Here is a 20,456-nt window from a genome sequence, read left to right on the forward strand (position 1 = left end):
TGACAATGCCTACGCCCAGTAAACATTAAGTCCATCTATAATGGGTCTTAACATACACAGAAGAAGCCAGAGAGAATGCACAGTGCCAAAGCAATACAAGACTTAATTTCGGTATATGGCAGGGAGGGTGTCATCAAATCATTTTCATTAGGATAAAATCATACTGGCAAAGAATAAATTACTTCTCCAATTAAGATCAACCCAGGTGACTTTAGTTAAAACTTTAATTTCCTAAAAAAATGAAGCTCACACAGACAAGGCCAACAGTGGTTGCCACAGGCTGGCCAATTTATTTGAACATTCAGTGACAACTGGACAAAAATGTAATGAAATATGATGGCCTCATGCTGCAACTTTAATAAAGGCAAAAGTCTAGTGTTTGCAGCAAACTGACTTAAGAGTTCTCAGGTTATTTCTTTGCCTTGTGATCCCACCTACATAGTGATCTACCTATCCTAGTGGGAGTCCATCTACATACCTTGCATTATGGAAAAGCATTGGCTGTTTTTTTTTTTTCTTTAAGGGTTGTGGATTTCCAAAATTCAAATAAAGCACACTACATTTTCATATTAATGGTTACCAGGGTAAAAAAAAAAAAAAAAAGACACTCTTGAGCCACCTTCAGCAGGGACACCATTTAATTGCTGGTCATCTCACTCCTATTCAATTACAATTTTCATACCTTAGGTCACTAAATTTTTTTTTTTTTACCGTCTCAAATCAGACAAGGAAAATACTGTCAGAATAGAACATGTGAAAATTAACACTTAGTCTAAAAAAAATTCTTTGTAACAAAAAAAAAAAAAAAAAAAAAAAAAAAAAAAGGAAAAACAAAAATAAAATAACCGTTTTTTTTCTGAAACATGATCATGTGAAAAAACAGAAAAGGGAGGGTGGTACAATAGGTCTGTTTAATAACAGCCATATTTTTTTTTTCTTTTTTAAAACACAATACTGTGTGCTCAGTGCAAATGGAACATCCATACTTGCACACGCATACAGGATGGATATCAATAAGGAAATATATTAGATGGATAACATATCATCGCAATGAACAGAGCACAGGAAAAAAGCCAAAAGTAAATAATTTACATATTAGGCAACTTTTAATGCTGTAGTGCACTTATATATATATTTATATATAAAAAAAAAAAAAAAAAAAAAAAAAAAAAGTCCAACTCTCCCTCCCGTTCCAGCAGCTTGTTCCTTTTTTTGTCATATCGTAATTTCAGGAGATGCAGGAATTATTGCCTAAATAATTCTATACATTAAACCAGTGTTCTCAGGGAAAAAAACACCTCAAATTGCTACGTATTTTACAATGATTGTTCACCTTCCTGCCTAGTTATGTTTCCTTCTTTACAGTTTTAACTCATTGGCAATTTTGGAAGCAATGTTTTTGAAAGCTATGGAGGTTCCAGATATCCGCTTAAAGCGGACACCGTTCAGAGACAGTCTCGGCAACTTGCACACTTCCATCTCCCACTGGACGAGATTTTCGGCATGGCCATCCCCGTGGACACAGAAAAGCAAGAAGCGCTCTCGCTGCTCGTAGTCGCAGTTGTTGGCATCTAGAACCTTGCGGATCTCGCGCATCATGTCGTTGGGATCCATGGAACTGGTGGTTTTCATGCTCCACGTAAAACGTAGAGACCGAGGCTTGGATTCTTTGTTCTCATCTTTCTGGTCCCCTGACACGTTACGACTAGAAGAAAAAAAAAAGTGACGCTGTTTGTCATCTATCATGTCAAGTTGAAATATTAGGATATAATATTGTGATGAGCTGGACACAGTGGTGGAGATATACTAAAACTGGGGCACTCAAGCTGGTGCAGCTGTGTACGATAGCCAATCAGCTTCTAACTTCAGCTTGTTCAATTACACTTTGACAATAAAACCTGGAAACTGGTTTCCAACTTTCTATGCAGAGCTGCACCAGATTTTGCACTTCCCAGTTTTAGTAAATAACCCCTGATGTGTTTGAGGCTTTACTTCAGTGCTTTATTTTAACATTGTCATTTTTTTGGTGACTATTAAATTTAAAACCTTTTCAAATAGACATGAAAAGTGTACATAAAGTCAAACTATGTATTCTTTTGGAGTAGGAAAGAATTAAAACTATTTTTTTTTCCTATCTGGATCCCACGATTTTCTAATGTGAAAAAAAAGTCACTAGCACACCAAGGATATCTCAAACAGGCCCAAAGCTTTATTACAAGGTCACATAACACATACAAAGGCAACGATGAAAGCCCCTCTGTCAGGCAAGTGGTTCAGAAACGCTGCCTTTGTATGCAACCTCGTAATAAAATTTTGGACCCGTTTGAGGAATCCTTGGTGTGCTGGTGACATTTCTTCGCATTGTGTCCACGGTTCCCAGCCCGGGGTCACTGCAGCACCCACCAATACTAAACAGCCATGTTCAGGAACGTGAGCATTGAGAATATTGTGCTTGCACTGATATTTCCCCATGACATCTTGTCCCAGACACACAACAGAAGTGAAAGAACTCCAAAGGGAGAAGCTGTCACTAGAGCAGGTGCCCCCATTGGAATATTTTCCCTCACTTGCTATTTCTTTGAAAAAATTTGAATTTTAGATATCATTCACTTAAAGTGGTTATAAACTGCAGAAGTAAAAAAATAAAAAAATATCCCCTGTAAGGCAATTGCATAATGTGCTAGTACAGGGCTCTAAATGTCAAGTCCTGAGCTACTAGCCAGGCCTCAAGTGTTACTCGCCACCAGTGCCCAACAACGTAGCCTACCTGTAGCAATACCGCTTTACCTGTGCCGGGGAGGAGGAAGAGGAAGAGGATTGCCCGCCGTATCATCAGAGGCTTGAGGAACATTGCTGTAACGCAGGGTTTCTCAATTCCAGTCCTCATGGCCCACTAACAGGTCATGTTTTCAGGATTTCCCTCAGATTAAACAGCTGGGGTAATTACTAAGGCAGTGAAACTGATCAAATCACCTGTGCAAAATAATGGAAAGCCTGAAAACATGACCTGTTAGTGGGCCATGAGGACTGGAATTGAGAAACACTGCTGTAACGGCTTTCATTTGAATTGCCGTGTGTTCGCCATGCTTGCTGACACATACAGCCCCGCCTCCTGACCCGGGGGACTTTGCTAGAACACCCATGTAATCCTGGGATGTGTAACGTATATCAAAGTACCTGATCCAGGAGGCAGGGCTGTGTGAGACTGAGTGCGGGGAACACACGGCAATCAATGAAAGCTGTTACAGCGATGTTCCGTGCTCTGATGATCTGACCAGCTCTCTCCCTCTGGGCGATCATGTGTCAGTGATGTCACCAACTGCATCCAGTGTTATCTCCTAAACAGTGCACGCTTGAAGATATTAAGTTTACCTACAGGTAAGCCTTATTATAAGCTTACCTGTAGGTTAAAAAAAAAAAAAAAAAAATCACAAGACAGCCTTTACTACCGCCTTAATGACCACAGATGGCAGTAAAAGCTTGACAAGATTTAAACCCTTCTGTAATCTATCTAGGGGAAAAAAAAAAAAAAAAAAAGGCTTTATTAGTGCTGGCGAGGGAACCCAGAAAAGGAGATTCTGTGCAAAACCACTGCACGATGTGGTAAAAAACATTTTAGGGAAAAGTTATCCTTCACAATAATTTTAAAGGATGTGATTGGAAAAAAAATTAGACTTCTGTATCAGTCTGACTGGACTGAGATGTTCAGCCTGGCAACAGGGGGCACTGTCTCTTGTAGCAGGCGTGGAACTATGGTCCGGTCAGGCGCTTAAGTTACTTTTTTGGAGGCAGGTCAGTGGCCCTCTCGCTGTGCCCTCTGGGAGAGGATATTTAAGATGTGGACGTCACGTGGTTCGGGGTTCCGGACCAGTATGATGTGTCGATTACACGGTCCCAGTCCTCCTGACCAGCCCCCAGGAAGGCTATGCCCTGGGGTGCGGATCCACCCGACTTTAATGCCTCGAGGCTGGCTAGCCCAAGGTGGGGAAACTAGGAGGATTCTGAGGTGGATGGGTGCCATCTCCGGTTCGGGAGAGACCCAGTATACTTCAGGCATTCCAGGGGAGGACTCTTTAGAACACCACGCACGGGTTGGTTTTCTTAACAAGAGCCTGGAAGGGCTGAAGTTACCGAAAGAATCCAGTCTTGTGGATATTGCCAAGCAGGCTGAAAGATCCAGGTATCCTACAAGTGTTCTACAGCGTAGTTTCCCTATGTGTTCTGCAACAACGTCTGTGACAAAGACTTTGTTCCTGAGTAAGCACCTTGTTGGCTGCTAGGCCTTGCGAGAGAGGGACTGTCCAAACAGTGTTCATCCAGCTGCGAATGGCTATTCTCTGGATGCAGTCGAAGTTAGTTCTTTAACGTTTTTGGACTTTGACATTGAGAGTACCTGAACTTCCTTTCCAACCCTCTGATCCCAAGTTAAAAAACTGTTCAATGGTTTAAGTTTTGCAAATAAAATCTATTCAAGTGGATCTATTGACCGTCTCAAGTTACTGGGTCATCCACCACGGGACATCCCCTAGACATGCAACAAGGAGAGCGGAAGGTAACGGTAAGCCCAAAAATAACCAGCAGCTCCTTCGGGGGTTAGTGCTACATAATTTTACAGCAGTAACTCCAGTCCATGAAAGCTTTTGGCTTACTATAAAGGGCTAGGTGACTGCTGTAAAACATGGCGGCCAATCTGGCGGACTTCGATCTTCATCATGGAGACTACCTGCAGGCAGTGAATGTCAAGATGTCCAACTATGCATACACATGGCTGGCTAATCAATCATGGCTAAGCATCCAGATGATAGGCAATGAATAATTATGAACTTGCTGCTGGAAGTTGTAACCCTGCCACTGCCTGACTAGTAGCAGGAAGGCCGAGGGGGGGGGGGGGGGGATAAAATAAAACTCTCCTAAAGTGATAACGTTGCTGCGTTTAAATTTTTCACAGTTATATGTAGGAATCATTCTGGACAATTCTGAACAGAGGTCAAAATAAGCAATTCTTTTTATTAGCATCCGAAAAAGCTAAGGCAACAAAGGGATACTCTTCAATGGACAGACCCTCAGCTGAAGGTCAAGCCCAAAATATGGTGTAGCAAAAGAAAACCCTTTGCATAAGTACATAAGAAAATGTTAAAGCTTTCATTAAACCGATATTAAAGATATTTTAAACATGACAGATAAACCAACTACCTGCACGTCGGCCCCTGCAAGAAGGATAGCAATGTCCGCCGGTGGTAGACACGATAACCTTTGCGCAAACAAATATACGGCTATTGTGAGTTTAACAAAAAATATGTAAGAGAATACATATCGGCCTGAACTGATTAATTTTTTGGGATATGTATTATAGCAGAAAGTAAAAAAAGTAATTTTTTACCAAAAATGGTCTGTTTATAGCGTTAAAAAAAAAAAAAAAAAAAAAAAAAAAAAATGCAGGGGTCATAAAATACTGCCAAAAAAAAAAGCTATTTGTGGGGCAAAAGGATGTAAATTTTGATTGGGTACAGCACCACATTTGTTAAACTGGAGCAATGCCATATTGCAAAAAAATAAATAAAAAAGGCCTGTCATTAAGGTGACGAATCCTTCCAGGGCTGAAGTGGTTAATGAATCTTGAGCTGCATTAACTGGTACCTTTTTACCAGCTTGAAGCTCAGCTTTAAAACAGTAGTTGTAATTTCTAATGAACACTCAATAATGATCCTGAATTTTTTTGGCCAAATATATATTTTCTCTTTTAGGCTGGGTTCACACTGGTGCAAATTGGATGATTGTTTTCTGCATCCAATTCGAATGACAGGAGATTGTGACCGGTTCTTAAGGGGAGGAAGCAAACTGGAAAAGGGTCCAATGTATCTTTGACTCCATTTCAGGTGCGAATTCAGGCAAAAATGTAGTCCCGACTCACACTTGAAACAGTGAAAAGGGACACGCTGGACCCCTGCTGTGACCAGTTGGTGTGAAACCAGCCTTATTGGATGCGATTGTTTGACAAAGTTTCACAGGGTTGAAAAAGGAAAACTTACCCATAGCTACCAGATACCTCCTTTTTTAACCAGGTCAATGACAACACTTGTCACACGTGTAAAACTTTTCTTTTTTGCTAGAAAATTACTTAAATCTCAAACGTTACACATTTTTTTTGTAAGCAAAGGCCATACACGTTACACATTTTTTTTTTTTGGTCACACGGTATTTACGCAGCAGTTTTAAAACTCAATTTTTTTTGGGAGGGGGGGGGGGGAACCCAAATTCTAGTCCTCTTTATGGAAAGATCTGGGGTCTAATAGATGCCAGATGTCTCCTCTGGTGACAAAAATAATCTGATCAAACCGAGATTGGTTTGATCAGATGCTTGTACAAGCCGCTAAAAGCTTGTAAACATTAAACCAAAACTGGAAGCAGCAAAATCCTCAATTTCTGATCTCACAGAGGGAAGAAAAAAAAAAAAAAAACGCCAGCCAATGCCACCAGTTGGAGGGGTTCCGGGCTTCTCAATCAAAATGAGAGTCTGGGGAAAGGAGGCGGCAAGAGGGGTGCACCCCCCTTCCACCTCCCGTAGAAGTGATCAAGTGGCCGTAAAGGGAATTGCCAGCTGATGCTTGCTCGTACAGACAACATCCCAGAATAACCATCGAAACCCTAGGACGTCAAAAAGTTTAAAACTACAGAATATCAGCACCTGATATCAGCTATCGGCCCTGAAAAAAAATAAAAAAAAAAATAAGTCGACCCCTAACCAGAATTCCACTAAAGAGGAAGGCAGGGGAAGAAGACTTAAAAAATGTTTTTAGTTTATTTTAAAACTAAATTTACCTCTGTCACCTGAAACCTCAAGCCTTACCATATGGTACACGTCATTAAATTCAGACCCTTTTGACATGGGAATTACTATAGCTGATCTACAGAATTAGGTTTTGGGAGCATTTCCTGGTTTGTCTCTGTAGCATCATAAGAAATGTAGCCCTCGCATAGTTTCCACATAACCTAACTTTCCCAAGTTGCCATGGTGACAGTCAATAGAACATCTCACAGCAAAAGTACACATTAAACAGTTTCCAAAATAAGTTTTTTTTTTGGAGGCTAGTGTCTACCTACCTTTCCCTCTTCTTTCATAACATGTTTTACAAAAATCACAACAAAATGTGACCCTTTAACAGTAAATTTTCATGCACTATGAAGCAAAATGGAAATGCTATAGACAAAAAAAAAATAAAAATAAAAAAACTTCAGGAAACTCAGGCTTTTTGCAATTATATAAAGCAGCATGCATAAACATTCTCATGGAAGGGTTAACTGGATGCTTGAGAGTGAACGTTAGAAGAGAGAAATAAATATGATTGCCCTCACCTTGAGCCCTCATACCTCCCGTTTCTCTCAGTTTCAGATGGGAGCCTCATTGAAAACATTGTGAAAAAGCAAAGACAAGCAGAAACAAATCTTACACTGGTGTACTAGGACTCAAAAACGATAAGTGATCAGATCAAAACATTTTCTTTTTAACTTTCATTGGAATGCTGCAAATACTTTGATACTGCACAATTTAATTACCTTTTGGCTAACAGGTTAGTGTAATAAGTGCCATTCAACATTTGACCCCTAAAAGGTTTTGTTCCTTTGAGAATACAGTTGAAGAAATATCCTTTCGTTATTTGTGGCAAAGTGGCCAATACTGTAAAATCACAAAGACCAATCATTTGACTACCTTTGAGTAAATTACAGTGATTATAAATATCAGCATTGAAAAAGGTTTGACCATATTTTAGAAAAAAAAAGGCAACGGGGAAAATAAATAAATAAAAATAAAACCCAATCAGTACTAGATGGTCCATTTATAAAGGTCTCACACAACTTTACCTGAAGTTTAGCACATTTTTCAAATTGGATTTCATGGAAAAAATAAAAAAAATTTAGTCCAGGATGAAAGTTATGCAACTCACATGGATTAAAAACAGCAGTTTCCAAATTGTATGTTGCCTCCTCCCCCCCCCCCATACAAAATAGTATGCAGTAAGTTATGACCCATAAATACATTACAAGCCTTTACTACAAACTGTAGCTTTGAAACCTGGCCAAGATTTAGAAATCTGTCTATTCTACTCCAATGCTTGTGGACCTTTGACGAAGCAAAAAAAAAAAAAAAAAAAAAAAAAAGACTCGGTAGCTTCAAAAATTACAATTGTGGAAATCTGAAATATTGGTGGCCATTTATACACCAAACATATAATTACTACAATGGAGTGTGAGGGCACGAGCATTATAAACTTTGACAAAGTAACTCATATTTCTGAAATTGCCAAGAGCTACAAATCTTTGGCTGCCAGCATGCGAAGTGTATTAGTAATCAAGAAACATGAATTTTATGATGCGCAAGACTTCATGGTGCCACAGTGCACAAGACATGCACAGCTGAAAAAGTAGTTCATTATCCAGTGAACAGTAAGAAGGAAGGGCCCTACCAAAATTTAGTTGTCAGCAGAAAGGTTTAGTAGTCAGAAAACTCAGATATCCAGTAAGACAAGGTATACAGGAAAAACAAAAATGCATAGGCAACTTAAATCCTACCTTTTTATAAATCTGAATGACATGTTTCTAAAAAATAAAAAATTAAGTAGAAAAATTAAAATGGGCAAACTTACAAAAGGAAAGCGAAAAGCAGTCACACCTAAAACATGGCAATGCAAAAAACACCCAGAAACAAACTCAGTGATGTCAGTTGTTGGTCCAAATATTAACTTTTTATTAATGTTAATGTAAATTGCCTGGATCAACAGTTGGTTTTTTCTTGACACCATATTGTCACAAATTTTATTAAAGTAGCAGCCTATGCAGTTTGCAGATGTTTTAAAATTTGTATTAAAATGACTATTCAATTCTGGAAATTAGGTATTTGTCAAAGTTCTGTAACAGGTTTTGTGTAAACCCACAATGAAAGACTAAATGTTTGTCAAGTCTTGACCTTTAGGTAATAGGATTCAGTCTTTTGCTGCACGAAGAAACATACATACTCATGCAAGTCTTCTTACAAAAATGCTCATGTAGGATCTGGAATGTTTTTTTACATCATAACTAGTGGTCGACAAAAATAATAATAATAATAATAATAATAATAATAATAATAATAATATATATATATATATATATATACACACAGTATATAACTCGTGCGGTAACTTTTTTGTTGAAAAAAAAAAAAAAAATTCAAAGGCTAGTAAAATAAAATCAAGAGTTTAGCGTTTCATCAAAAGGCATAAAAAATATAATTAGTAGCTATATGCATAAATGCTGACAATATTAATAGATTAATATATCTCTATTATAAAAATATGTATAAAAAAAGCAAAATTCACATAACTGCACGTTTATGCCAACTAAAGGAGATGGGACAAAGATCTTTGTCCTAACATGAAATTGCAAAGAATGTTTTTCTTGTTGAATAAGGTTTGATCTACCTATAGGAGGTAGCAACTTTCAGTTGTGAGTACTGGGACACCAGACGTTATTCCATTACTGCCATTATCCCCACCAAGGGCTTAGGTTCCACCAAAATAGCTTTGTGCTTGAACTGGTGACCAGTTGTAAAATTAATGTGCATGGTTTAAAGTGATAACCTGAAAAGTGTGTCCAAGAGCAGAGTTCCCTTAAGCTGAAACACCAAACGGCCCCTTAAGCCGGCCATAGATGGATCAAATCTCAGCCGATTCAACAGGGACTGGGCGAGATTTGAACCACCAGTAATCATTGTGCTCCCTTGGCAAAGATGGCTCCCTGCGATCCCCGGCTGGGAAAACATAATAGTTCTGCGGGAGGGATTCCCCCCAACAATGCTGACAGCATTGATGGCGGAATTTAGCCATTTCCCTGCAACCGGTAGTTGCAGGAAAGAAAATCATAATTTATGGCCTGCCTTAGTGGAACTTAAGAATAAAATCTCTTCACCCGAGTCCAAACAATATCCACACACCAGGGAGTATTCCAGTTTGATCATGTCATCAGCCGTTAAAAGTAATCGCATACAAGCAGAAGGGCCCCCTTTGTCTTTTTTGGGGGGGGGGGGGGGGCGCACAAGAGGAGGAGTCTTTTGTCTGACAGCATCAATGTTTTCTAGGTTTCTATAGTAATGTAATGGGTTCCATGTTGCAAACCTGAACTAAATACAAAAAAAAACAAGATAGATATCTACATGAAATGTTTTCTTCTGAACCTGTCCCTAACCTTAGATCAAAGTGGGGGAAAAAAGTCATCTTGTAGAACACTTGTAGGATACTACACTCCATGTATTTTTCTGACTCCGGGCGCTTCATGAGGTCTAGAGCAGAAATAAGTGCCATACATCTCCACGAACTATGCAAATCGTTGGCTTTATATTGAATTGTGGCAAAAAAAAATAAAAAATTTACAGACCATCGTAAGGAGCGAGGAGGATGGCAAACGGCTTGTTAATGAACACTTCCACTTTTCCTTTGTTTGATTTTAGGGATAAAGGGAGAATGTCTGATTACTACTTTATTACCTACCTTTATTAAATGCCTATACTAGCACTTTCCAAATTCCCTTTGTGATCATGTAGGTTCCATATCTATATAGAAAGCTGGGTCCAATGTGAGCACCCCATAAAAAAAAAAAAAAAAAAAGAAGTATTTGCAGCAGGCAAAGTCAAACCCATCCCCTATACCAGTGATGGTGAACCTTGGCACTCCTGATGTTTTGAAACTATATTTCCCATGATGCTCCACTACACTGCAGAGTGCATGAGCATCATGGGAAATGTAGTTCCAAAACATCTGGGGTGCCAAGGTTCGCCATCACTGCCCTATACACACCGCCACATAGTACCAAGGAAAGACAACAGAAGGCCTGAAATTCACTGGCCACTAAACTACTGCTTTAAGAGCCAACAGCAGCTGGTCATGTAATCAAATGCCTAAAACAGAGGATGTGATCTCTGGAATGATAGGATTAGTCAATCAGGAACTCTGGTCCTCATCTTCTGCAAGGATTGCATGACCAGATGCTCAGTGAAGGTAAGCATTTCATGTGTTTTGTTATTCTTCGTTACAATAGTGGGACTAATGGTCTGCACTAAATGCTTTTGACAGACTACCAAGACAACTGGGGAATTATCTTAACATAGGGCACCAGGAATGAATTTTCAAAGCATAATGGGGAAAGATTATAAAAAGTATTTATAGCCAAAGCTTTGCAGTCTATTGTCTTGCTTTACAGTGTCATTTATCAGAAATGTCAATGTTATGATTGAAGTGGTCAAATAAAAGCAGAATTAAAAATTCAGACTGTCAGTCCCATCTAGGAGTCAATGGATAATTTAATAGTCAGAGATCAGGTGTTGCCATTAAGGACAATAAAAGGCTTAAATTAACTATCCACCAATTTTAGCCACTTTGGCTACCTGGGCCCTGAGTTTAAACCAGCCAAACTTGAACAAGCAACCTCCAACGGTTTTCAAAGATTTTAAAAATAACCTTACTGCCCAAGTGCAGGCATCCCAAAGTATATATGGCACCTTTTTTTACTTTTGGATAGAGCAAGGAAGGATTAGGAGACTTCCTGTGTGGGGGAAAAAAAAAAAAAAAATCTATGTAAAAGCAGTAAAACCCTGACAACGGGTTCCAATCTTTCTAAAATCCATTCAAAACTTAAGGAAAAAAAAACAAAAAAAGTTTGGGGGTAGAGCTATGCTTAAAGGGAACACAGCTTTCATCACTGGGAGGTAAATTTACCCAGCATGCACTCCTTGGATCAAAGGAAGGATTAAAGAACCTAATACAGACACACTTGCAGGCGTTTTACATTGTTTTCACTGAAAAATTTAACTTTTTTAAGCAAATCTCCAGGGGCTCAAACTTCAATCAGGACAAGAAGTCAGCACTCCACTCAAAAAAAATAAAAAATAAATAAAATGTTTTTGGTGGTTGCACTTCAAGCAGCAGGATCCTCTTACAAATATAGCAAACCCTGACAGGCTCATATAATGCCAATGAATTAGGGATGAACCGATACCAGTTTTTAAGACCAATACTTTTTCTTAAGTACTCACCGATACCAATCGCTGATACCCATTTTTAGTGTCATATGACAGTTTTACCAAACTAATGAAAAAATACTGGTTCACATATAAGTTTTGGATGAGTTTTGAACCACATCGGATTTGTATGACATGCGACCCAAAATCCTTTTCTATGGAGACAGTTCACACATGTGCGAGCCCGGCCGCAGTGCAGTTAAAAATTTTCAGCCCTGTTCAGGTCCAATTTCCAATGTCACACACTTTAACAATTTGCTCTGGAATCGCATCTGAACCGAAAAACAAAACTGCACCTGACTTTTACAAATTGCACTGCTAACCAGCCCCGCACACATGTGAATCCAGGCTTAGGTCGACAGTTGAAGTCTGCAGACTTGAAGGTAACGGTTCTATGATCAGAGCATTTGCACAAATACTCGTGCAAATTCTACGTACCGGTATAACACTACAATAAACGACTTACAATTTTTTTTATTAAAATGCCTAAAGTAAAAATAGTGAAAATAAAAACTTACACTTATTTTTCTAAAAAAAAAAAAAAAAAAACACTAAGTTATTTGACACAAACATGATATTTCTGAAAGTTTTATTAAACTTTGTTACAAGCAAATCAGAATGGAAGTTATGTAAATAAGTCAAATTGTTTTTTTTACAGACAGATTAAATCAACTGGTTAATTGAACTGTAGCAGAAAGAAGGAAGAGTGACTAAGTGACAACTTCTGGACCTGCCAGTCGTCAGGCTGCACACTGGAAAAAGTGGTATTAATGAGGATTAGATTATTAGGCCCTGAGAACATTTTTTCCTGTCAGGAGATTGAGGTCATCAGTATGTAACAATGTAACATTATTGCATTGCTCTTAACAGATCAAGGTAACCCATTGTAACTAACAACGAACACTGAAGGTTTAGAAGAAAAAAAATGTCAGGCTCACAGAATGTTTTTTTAAAACAGACCTGTCACCTACACAGAATAGAAGCAAAGACTGTCACTTCCTGTGTACAAGACAGGTCACCTTTAAGGCAAATGTCAATACTTTAAATTCAGGTGCACATTCAGGATGCATTCACACCTGAGCATTTTAAAGTTGTGCTGTTTACTGCGGTTTTGTACAGGTCACCAATGAAAAAAGCAGAAAACCACCTGTAATCTGCCCCAAAGAAGCTGGTGTTTTTTTGAGCTTAAGGCGCTTAACAGGCATTTTGCTTCAGGTGACAAAACACTCAGCTGTGAACAGGTGCCATTGAAATGAATGGGATTGTTCTGGGGGCCTTTTTCAGGCTTTTTACAAGCGTTTTATGAGCTAAAAATGCTCCGGTGTGAATGCAGCCTTAAATAAATACAGGCAAGATTTTGTTCAAGGGCTAAAACACACACAAAAAAAAAACAACAAAAAAAACACATTTTTAAACCGTATTTGAGACTTGACATTGCAAAGTAAAACATTTTACAAAAGGTTCTGTAACAAGTTTTATTTTAGGTACAGAAAACATAACCTGGATTCCTCTGCTCTTCCCAAATGCTGAAATGATCCAATTAGGCAAAGCTATCCCTAATATTGAGTCTGGCCACCAAGCAGTCCCGTCATGGTGGCAGACCAACAGAATAGGGAACAGACAAGCTCAAATATCAGCACAACCAAATGTTGCCTGATATCACCCATCAGAACTGCCCAGCATTTGGACACAGCAAGTGCACCGAAAGCTTGGCAGTTACATTTAGACACCTTGAGGGTTCTAAATGTATACCTCGGCGTAGCTTTTTGGGTGTTAGTCACTTTAAAGGCTTGCGTTCAAAACAGTCAGTGCAAACTGGAGCAGACAGAATCTGGAGGGGCTGCACATGGCAACCAGTTTGTTCAGTAGAGCTTTGAAAATGAAAGCTAGAATTGGACTGGTTGCAATGCACAGCTGCTCCAGATTTGATAAACTCCCTTCAATGATTGTTAAAATAGATCAACCAGGAAGCCACACTGCATATTTCGGCAATAAATGGGTCTTGGTCAGTTTATGGTTTAAAGCAGGAGTCTCAAACTGGAGGCCCTCCAGCTGTTGTGAAACTCCAAGTCCCATCATGCCTCTGCCTGTGGGAGTCATACTTGTAAACGGTCAGCCTTGCAATGCCTCATGGGACTTGCAGTTTCACAACAGCTAGAGGGCCGCCAGTTTGAGACCCCTGGTTTAAAGGATTAAAAATAATAAAAGGATTTTTAATGTCAAAGGGTACCAGTAACCCAAACTCTCCCTTACATTTTTGTCCCAGAGCTTCCTGAACTTTAATGACCAAAAAATGATGAATTTTAGCAAAGTCTGAAAAGACAGCAAAAATGTATTGGATAGAGCAGAGATTGGGACAATGGTGTAACAAAACCAAAGTTTTGGTCCATTACAAAAGCGACCAAATAAATTTAAAATCCATTTAGTTGTAGGTTTAAAGATCATTCCTTTTTAAAGCGGTTTTCTACTTTAAGAAAAAAAATTGACTTTTATTTACTATGGGTAGCAATTCAGGGGTGCCTTGTGCTAGGCCACCCCACACTCTGCACCAGCAATGCACTTGAAAAGTGGTATTGTGTCTTGTTCATTTATATGGGAGAGTCATATGGTTATGGTCAAGGAAGTTAACCAAATGGGCTGACCTAGCCCATGGAGACATCTGAAGGTAGTAAAACCATTCAACATGGATAATTTTAGCTCTTCTGGATAACCATATGTTCCGTGTAGGTGTGTGCAAAGACTTGATTGCAGCATAATTGATCAACTGCAATGCCTAATCTAGAAATGGCATGTGTGAAAAGATGGAGACAATGTCTCAATGGTCTGAAAACACTATTCGTTCTCCAGTATTCAAGTATATCTCATACAGATAGGGAGTAAACCATGTTTGACACTTAAATATGTGCATGAGTACAATCTTTTATAGTTTTACTTTAAGTTTCCTTAAAGCTAAAAGAAGATTTATGTCTTGAGTTGAGTTTTAAGCACGGAGTACACCCTTCATAGGTAATAAGAAAATATAGTTACCCCAATGCAAATACATAATTTTATTTGTGATGGCATTTATATGCCTACAAAGAAAAAAAAAATTTGGACCTGTTCACACTAGTAAATTATCACAACGCACAAATCCAGACATGCCCCGATTTTTTTTTTTCCATAAAAGTGCAGCACAACACAATGCACAGATGGTACAACACAACTACCTTGTGGTGCATTGGAAATCTATACAAAAATTAATGGCATTACATTATATTTCTTGCATTATGCTTAAAAAATTAAAAAATGTTAGTTTGTTAACATAATAGTAGATACCCTGTTTAAACGTGTGCCTACAAGTGTATAACAAGTCTTACCAGTACCATATCTTACATCTCCTAAATTTACATTGTATGTACAGTGTGCTCTGCATTCAGGACATAGATTGTGTGGTGAACGCAGAAAGCACCGTGCTGCGATTGTGACTGCCATGTGAGCGAGAACCAGAAAGGAAGACTGGGTGCAGATGGAAGCACCAGAATCGATGACAGCTCAGTGCTAAAGAGCTTTGCTTACAAAATAAGCTTGTCATAATGTGCTAGTAAATACTGCACATTATGGCATATACCTACCGGGGGCCCATTTAAGAAAAAGCTTTTTTGTTTTTAAATGGTAGCGTTTACTCTGGCTTTAAGAGGGAGCTACAAGGTCGATTCACACTGATGCACCACAGTAATGCTCTTAAGATTAAATTTTTTTGCGTTTTTTAAAAATTGTTAGTGCAACGTACTGGTGAACACAGTTTCCTCATTATATGGGTATTTTAAAAGCAGCAAAGAATATAGTCATTGCTTACAAGGGAATGTCGGAGGAGGGACATGTCCATCACACAACGTGAGCCCATTTTTCATTTAAAGTGAAAACACCCTTTTGATTCAGAATTTTTGTTTGCATTATATACAAGATATTAGTAAACTTTCAATTAAAGTGTGTGTAATACCAGATTACACTTGCGTGTAAAATTCAGAGGTAGCCTTAGTGTTCAAGTTACAAATACACTTGTGCCAATAACCCAAGCTCTAGGAGTTCTACGTTCAAAAAAAAAAACGTACACTAACATGGTGAACACAATACGGAAAGGCTAGACTGGAACAAATAGGGACAATGAGACCTTTGCGCTACTTTGCTCTCCAAGACATCGCAAAAGCTGAACTTAAATACACTGATTATATGGTCTAACATAACAGGCTTTACACTAGCAAAGCACAAAACTAAAAAAAGAAAGAAATGAGAAGAGTACATAGATACATTACAGCACCTCAATGGTTCAGCAGGTTGTGCTTTCATCCCTGGTCCAGATTGGAAGGAAATAGAAGGCAGCTGGGTTTAATATTGCACCGATACATACCACATTCACTGCAGTACACTTAACAAGCAGTAAAATAAATGGAGAAAATACATAAAAAAAATGATCCCACCCACACACAATCAAAGAGGTAAATACAAGCAGCAGAAAAGGAACTATATGTAGGTACTAAAGCCAAAGTCAGGATGACAGCCCAGGGGCATTCGCATTTAAGCACATCAGCTCCATGTATTTCATGTCTTAAGTGGGGACTGGGCTTGTGCAGGCAATGGGATTAATCAGGCAAAAAACACTGTTCACTTTACATGGGAAGTTGTAGTCTGTAAAAAAAAAAAAAAAAAAAAAAAGTCCCCAGAGCTTAGTAAATGAGATGAAGCTCGGCTGATTTCGGTCATGCAATCACACGTAAGCAATTTCTGTCATGCAATCAAACGCAAGCCTGACTTGGCATGAGCTGACCAGACAACCAGACACCTTGCTACCCAAAATAAGTCCACCATCTTCTTTGCATGTGTTTGAGTATTCGTTGCAAAGTGAATTTTCACATTCATTAAGCCCTGGGTTGCAAAATATAACTTCCCTTGCAAAGCAAACAGCCTATTTGCCAATAGTAAATCACGCTAAATGATTTCAGCCAGCTTTAAAAAGTATTTACCTAGCATCAAAAGTAATGGAGGCTCCATTTTATAAAATTTACACTAGAAAAGGTTTGTGCATTTTTACTAGTATTAACACATGTGCTCTCATCTGCGTGTGCATATAAAATACGTTTGCTTGCAAATGTAGCTGGACACTACATAGCTTCAACACCTGATAATCAATACAGAACAGGGGTCTCCAAACTTTATAAACAAAAGGGCCAGTTTACTGTACTTTAAACTTTAGGAGGGTCAGACTGGCCGGTGGGAGAACATGTTCTGGTGTCAGTGGGAGTAAACAATACCCCATCATTGGTATTAAAGTGTTACTAAACCCACAACTATAAAATCAATCTGTATATGCAGTAAAGAATGTTTGTTATACTCACTGTTGGACTTGAGAGGTTAATCCTGCGCATTGTGTAAAGGCAGTTTGATCTTGTATGCAAAGATCCTCCTCCTCTTCTACCGACTCCAGAACAGGTCCTGATAAGACCGTTCATGGAGTCAGGCTGCACATGTTCAGTTTGGTGTGTATTGCTAGAGTTTTTTTTGTTCTTGGAAGAATGCATATGATCAGCACAGGGCCGATCAGCACAGGGCCAATCAGCACCATCAAGACAGGGTCAAGGGTCCTGGATTCTGATAGGACAGCATGAAATCTCTTCCTACAATCTTTAACCAGGAACGGATAGAAGTCACCTAACTGCTATATAATGGTGATAAGAAAGGGTATTTAGCAGTTTATATTTACTAAAATAATTGCCTTTCCCATTTTCTGTGTATTGTGGGAGAGCAGATATAGTGAATGCAGGGTCCTGTTTTTAGTAACACTTTAAGGGGAGTAATAAAGCCCAATCTTTGGTGTTAGCAGAAGATATAGTACTCCATTGGTATCAGAGGGAGGACTAGTGTCCCACCATTGGTGTCGGTAATCGTGCCCCACCATTGGTGTCAACGGGAGGAATAATTCCCCATTGTCGGTTTCAGTGGCAGTAACTATGCCCCAGTGCTGACAGTGGGGGAATACTGCCCCAACGGCCAGATAAAAGCAAAGCAAAGGGTAGCATCTGGCCCCGGGCCATAGTTTGGAGACCTCTGCTATAGAAGCTTATCGGCTATCCTATTAAAAAACAAAAACACACCACAAGACAATTAAGGCGCTCACGCTTAAGGGAAGACTTTCCAGAAGATTTTACAGAGTCTGTGGGGCATTTCTGAGGTTGGGTACCAATGATGCAGCAAGAGAACACTCGGGTCATAAGCGGCATTCTAATTCAGCCCAATGCTGTTCTGCAGAGTTGAGCTTGGGGTTCCTCAACACCAAACTTCACAAACCAGGCTTTAATCAAATCTGGCACAGATATGCAGGAAAAAAAAAAGGGGGGGGCATTCTTCAAGCTGGTGCTGATTGGAATCGCCCAGTGTGGTAAAATGTAAGCTGTAGTTTAACCGGGACCCTTCACTGAAACACCTGAACTCATTTTGGTAAGGTATCCAAATACTGGTTATGCTGTAGGTGCGATCATCATGTGTTCACATACTTCTGGTTATATAATGCATCTGTGTGCATCAGGGGTTTGATGGGCACAGAAGCATGCGATTACACTGGAAGAATAGACAGGAAGTACTCGAAGCAAAAAAAAAAAAAACCCCACAAATGTAAACAATGTTTTTCTGCATGTTGCCTTTTCTGTTCATTTGCAAAAAGGACAATGCGCCAATATGGTGGCTGGGCAGAATTGGGTTCAGTGAGGGGGTGGTACCCCACCATTGGTCTCAGTGAGGGGGTGGTACCCCACCATTGGTCTCAGTGAGGGGGTGGTACCCCACCATTGGTCTCAGTGAGGGGGTGGTACCCCACCATTGGTCTCAGTGAGGGGGTGGTACCCCACCATTGGTCTCAGTGAGGGGGTGGTACCCCACCATTGGTCTCAGTGAGGGGGTGGTACCCCACCATTGGTCTCAGTGAGGGGGTGGTACCCCACCATTGGTCTCAGTGAGGGGGTGGTACCCCACCATTGGTCTCAGTGAGGGGGGGGGGGGTACACCATTGGTCTCAGTGAGGGGGGGGGGGTACACCATTGGTCTCAGTGAGGGGGGGGGGGTACACCATCATTGGTCTCAGTGAGGGGGGGGGGGGGATGGTACACCATCATTGGTCTCAGTGAGGGGGGGGAATGGTACACCATCATTGGTCTCAGTGAGGGGGGGGGGAATGGTACACCATCATTGGTCTCAGTGAGGGGGGGGGGAATGGTACACCATCATTGGTCTCAGTGAGGGGAGGGGGAATGGTACACCATCATTGGTCTCAGTGAGGGGGGGGGGGGGAAATGGTACACCATCATTGGTCTCAGTGAGGGGGGGGGGAATGGTACACCATCATTGGTCTCAGTGAGGGGGGGGGGGGAATGGTACACCATCATTGGTCTCAGTGAGGGGGGATGGTACACCATCATTGGTCTCAGTGAGGGGGGGTGGTACACCATTGGTCTCAGTGAGGGGGGGGGGGTGGTACACCATCATTGGTCTCAGTGAGGGGGGGTGGTACACCATCATTGGTCTCAGTGAGGGGGGGTGGTACACCATCATTGGTCTCAGTGAGGGGGGGTGGTACACCATCATTGGTCTCAGTGAGGGGGGGTGGTACACCATCATTGGTCTCAGTGAGGGGGGGGGGATGGTACACCATCATTGGTCTCAGTGAGGGGGGGGAATGGTACACCATCATTGGTCTCAGTGAGGGGGGGGGGGGAATGGTACACCATCATTGGTCTCAGTGAGGGGAGGGGGAATGGTACACCATCATTGGTCTCAGTGAGGAGGGGGGGGAATGGTACACCATCATTGGTCTCAGTGAGGGGGGGGGAATGGTACACCATCATTGGTCTCAGTGAGGGGGGGGGAATGGTACACCATCATTGGTCTCAGTGAGGGGGGAATGGTACACCATCATTGGTCTCAGTGAGGGGGGGTGGTACACCATTGGTCTCAGTGAGGGGGGGGGGGTGGTACACCATTGGTCTCAGTGAGGGGGGGGTGGTACACCATCATTGGTCTCAGTGAGGGGGGGTGGTACACCATCATTGGTCTCAGTGAGGGGGGGTGGTACACCATCATTGGTCTCAGTGAGGGGGGGTGGTACACCATCATTGGTCTCAGTGAGGGGGGGTGGTACACCATCATTGGTCTCAGTGAGGGGGGGGGTGGTACACCATCATTGGTCTCAGTGAGGGGGGGTGGTACACCATCATTGGTCTCAGTGAGGGGGGGTGGTACACCATCATTGGTCTCAGTGAGGGGGGGTGGTACACCATCATTGGTCTCAGTGAGGGGGGGTGGTACATCATCATTGGTCTCAGTGAGGGGGAATGGTACACCATCATTGGTCTCAGTGAGGGGGGGGGAATGGTACACCATCATT

General features: G+C 40.7%; 1 protein-coding gene across 9 annotated transcripts in view; it reads right to left on the reverse strand.

Moving 5' to 3' along the window:
* Positions 1-251: 251 nt before the first annotated feature.
* Positions 252-20,456, reverse strand: part of MARK3 (microtubule affinity regulating kinase 3) — a 144,948-nt gene continuing 124,743 nt past the window's right edge. For 2 of the 9 annotated variants that reach the window (XM_077464507.1, XM_077464508.1), the window contains exons 16-18: positions 8,569-8,595; positions 7,354-7,398; positions 252-1,705 (exon numbers count right to left, since the gene is read on the reverse strand). In XM_077464507.1, coding sequence (XP_077320633.1) covers positions 1,360-1,705; positions 7,354-7,398; positions 8,569-8,595 — 418 coding nt within the window. In that variant the 3' untranslated portion in view covers positions 252-1,359. Of the gene's footprint in view, positions 1,706-7,353; positions 7,399-8,568; positions 8,596-12,618; positions 12,799-20,456 lie in introns of those variants that run through there. The other 7 variants (XM_077464509.1, XM_077464510.1, XM_077464511.1 and 4 more) reach the window with 4 other exon arrangements.

Source organism: Lithobates pipiens, unplaced genomic scaffold, assembly GCF_037356315.1.
Source record: "Lithobates pipiens isolate NorthernLeopardFrog02 unplaced genomic scaffold, aLitPip1_a1.2 Scaffold_30, whole genome shotgun sequence".
Classification (NCBI taxonomy): Eukaryota; Metazoa; Chordata; class Amphibia; order Anura; family Ranidae; genus Lithobates; species Lithobates pipiens.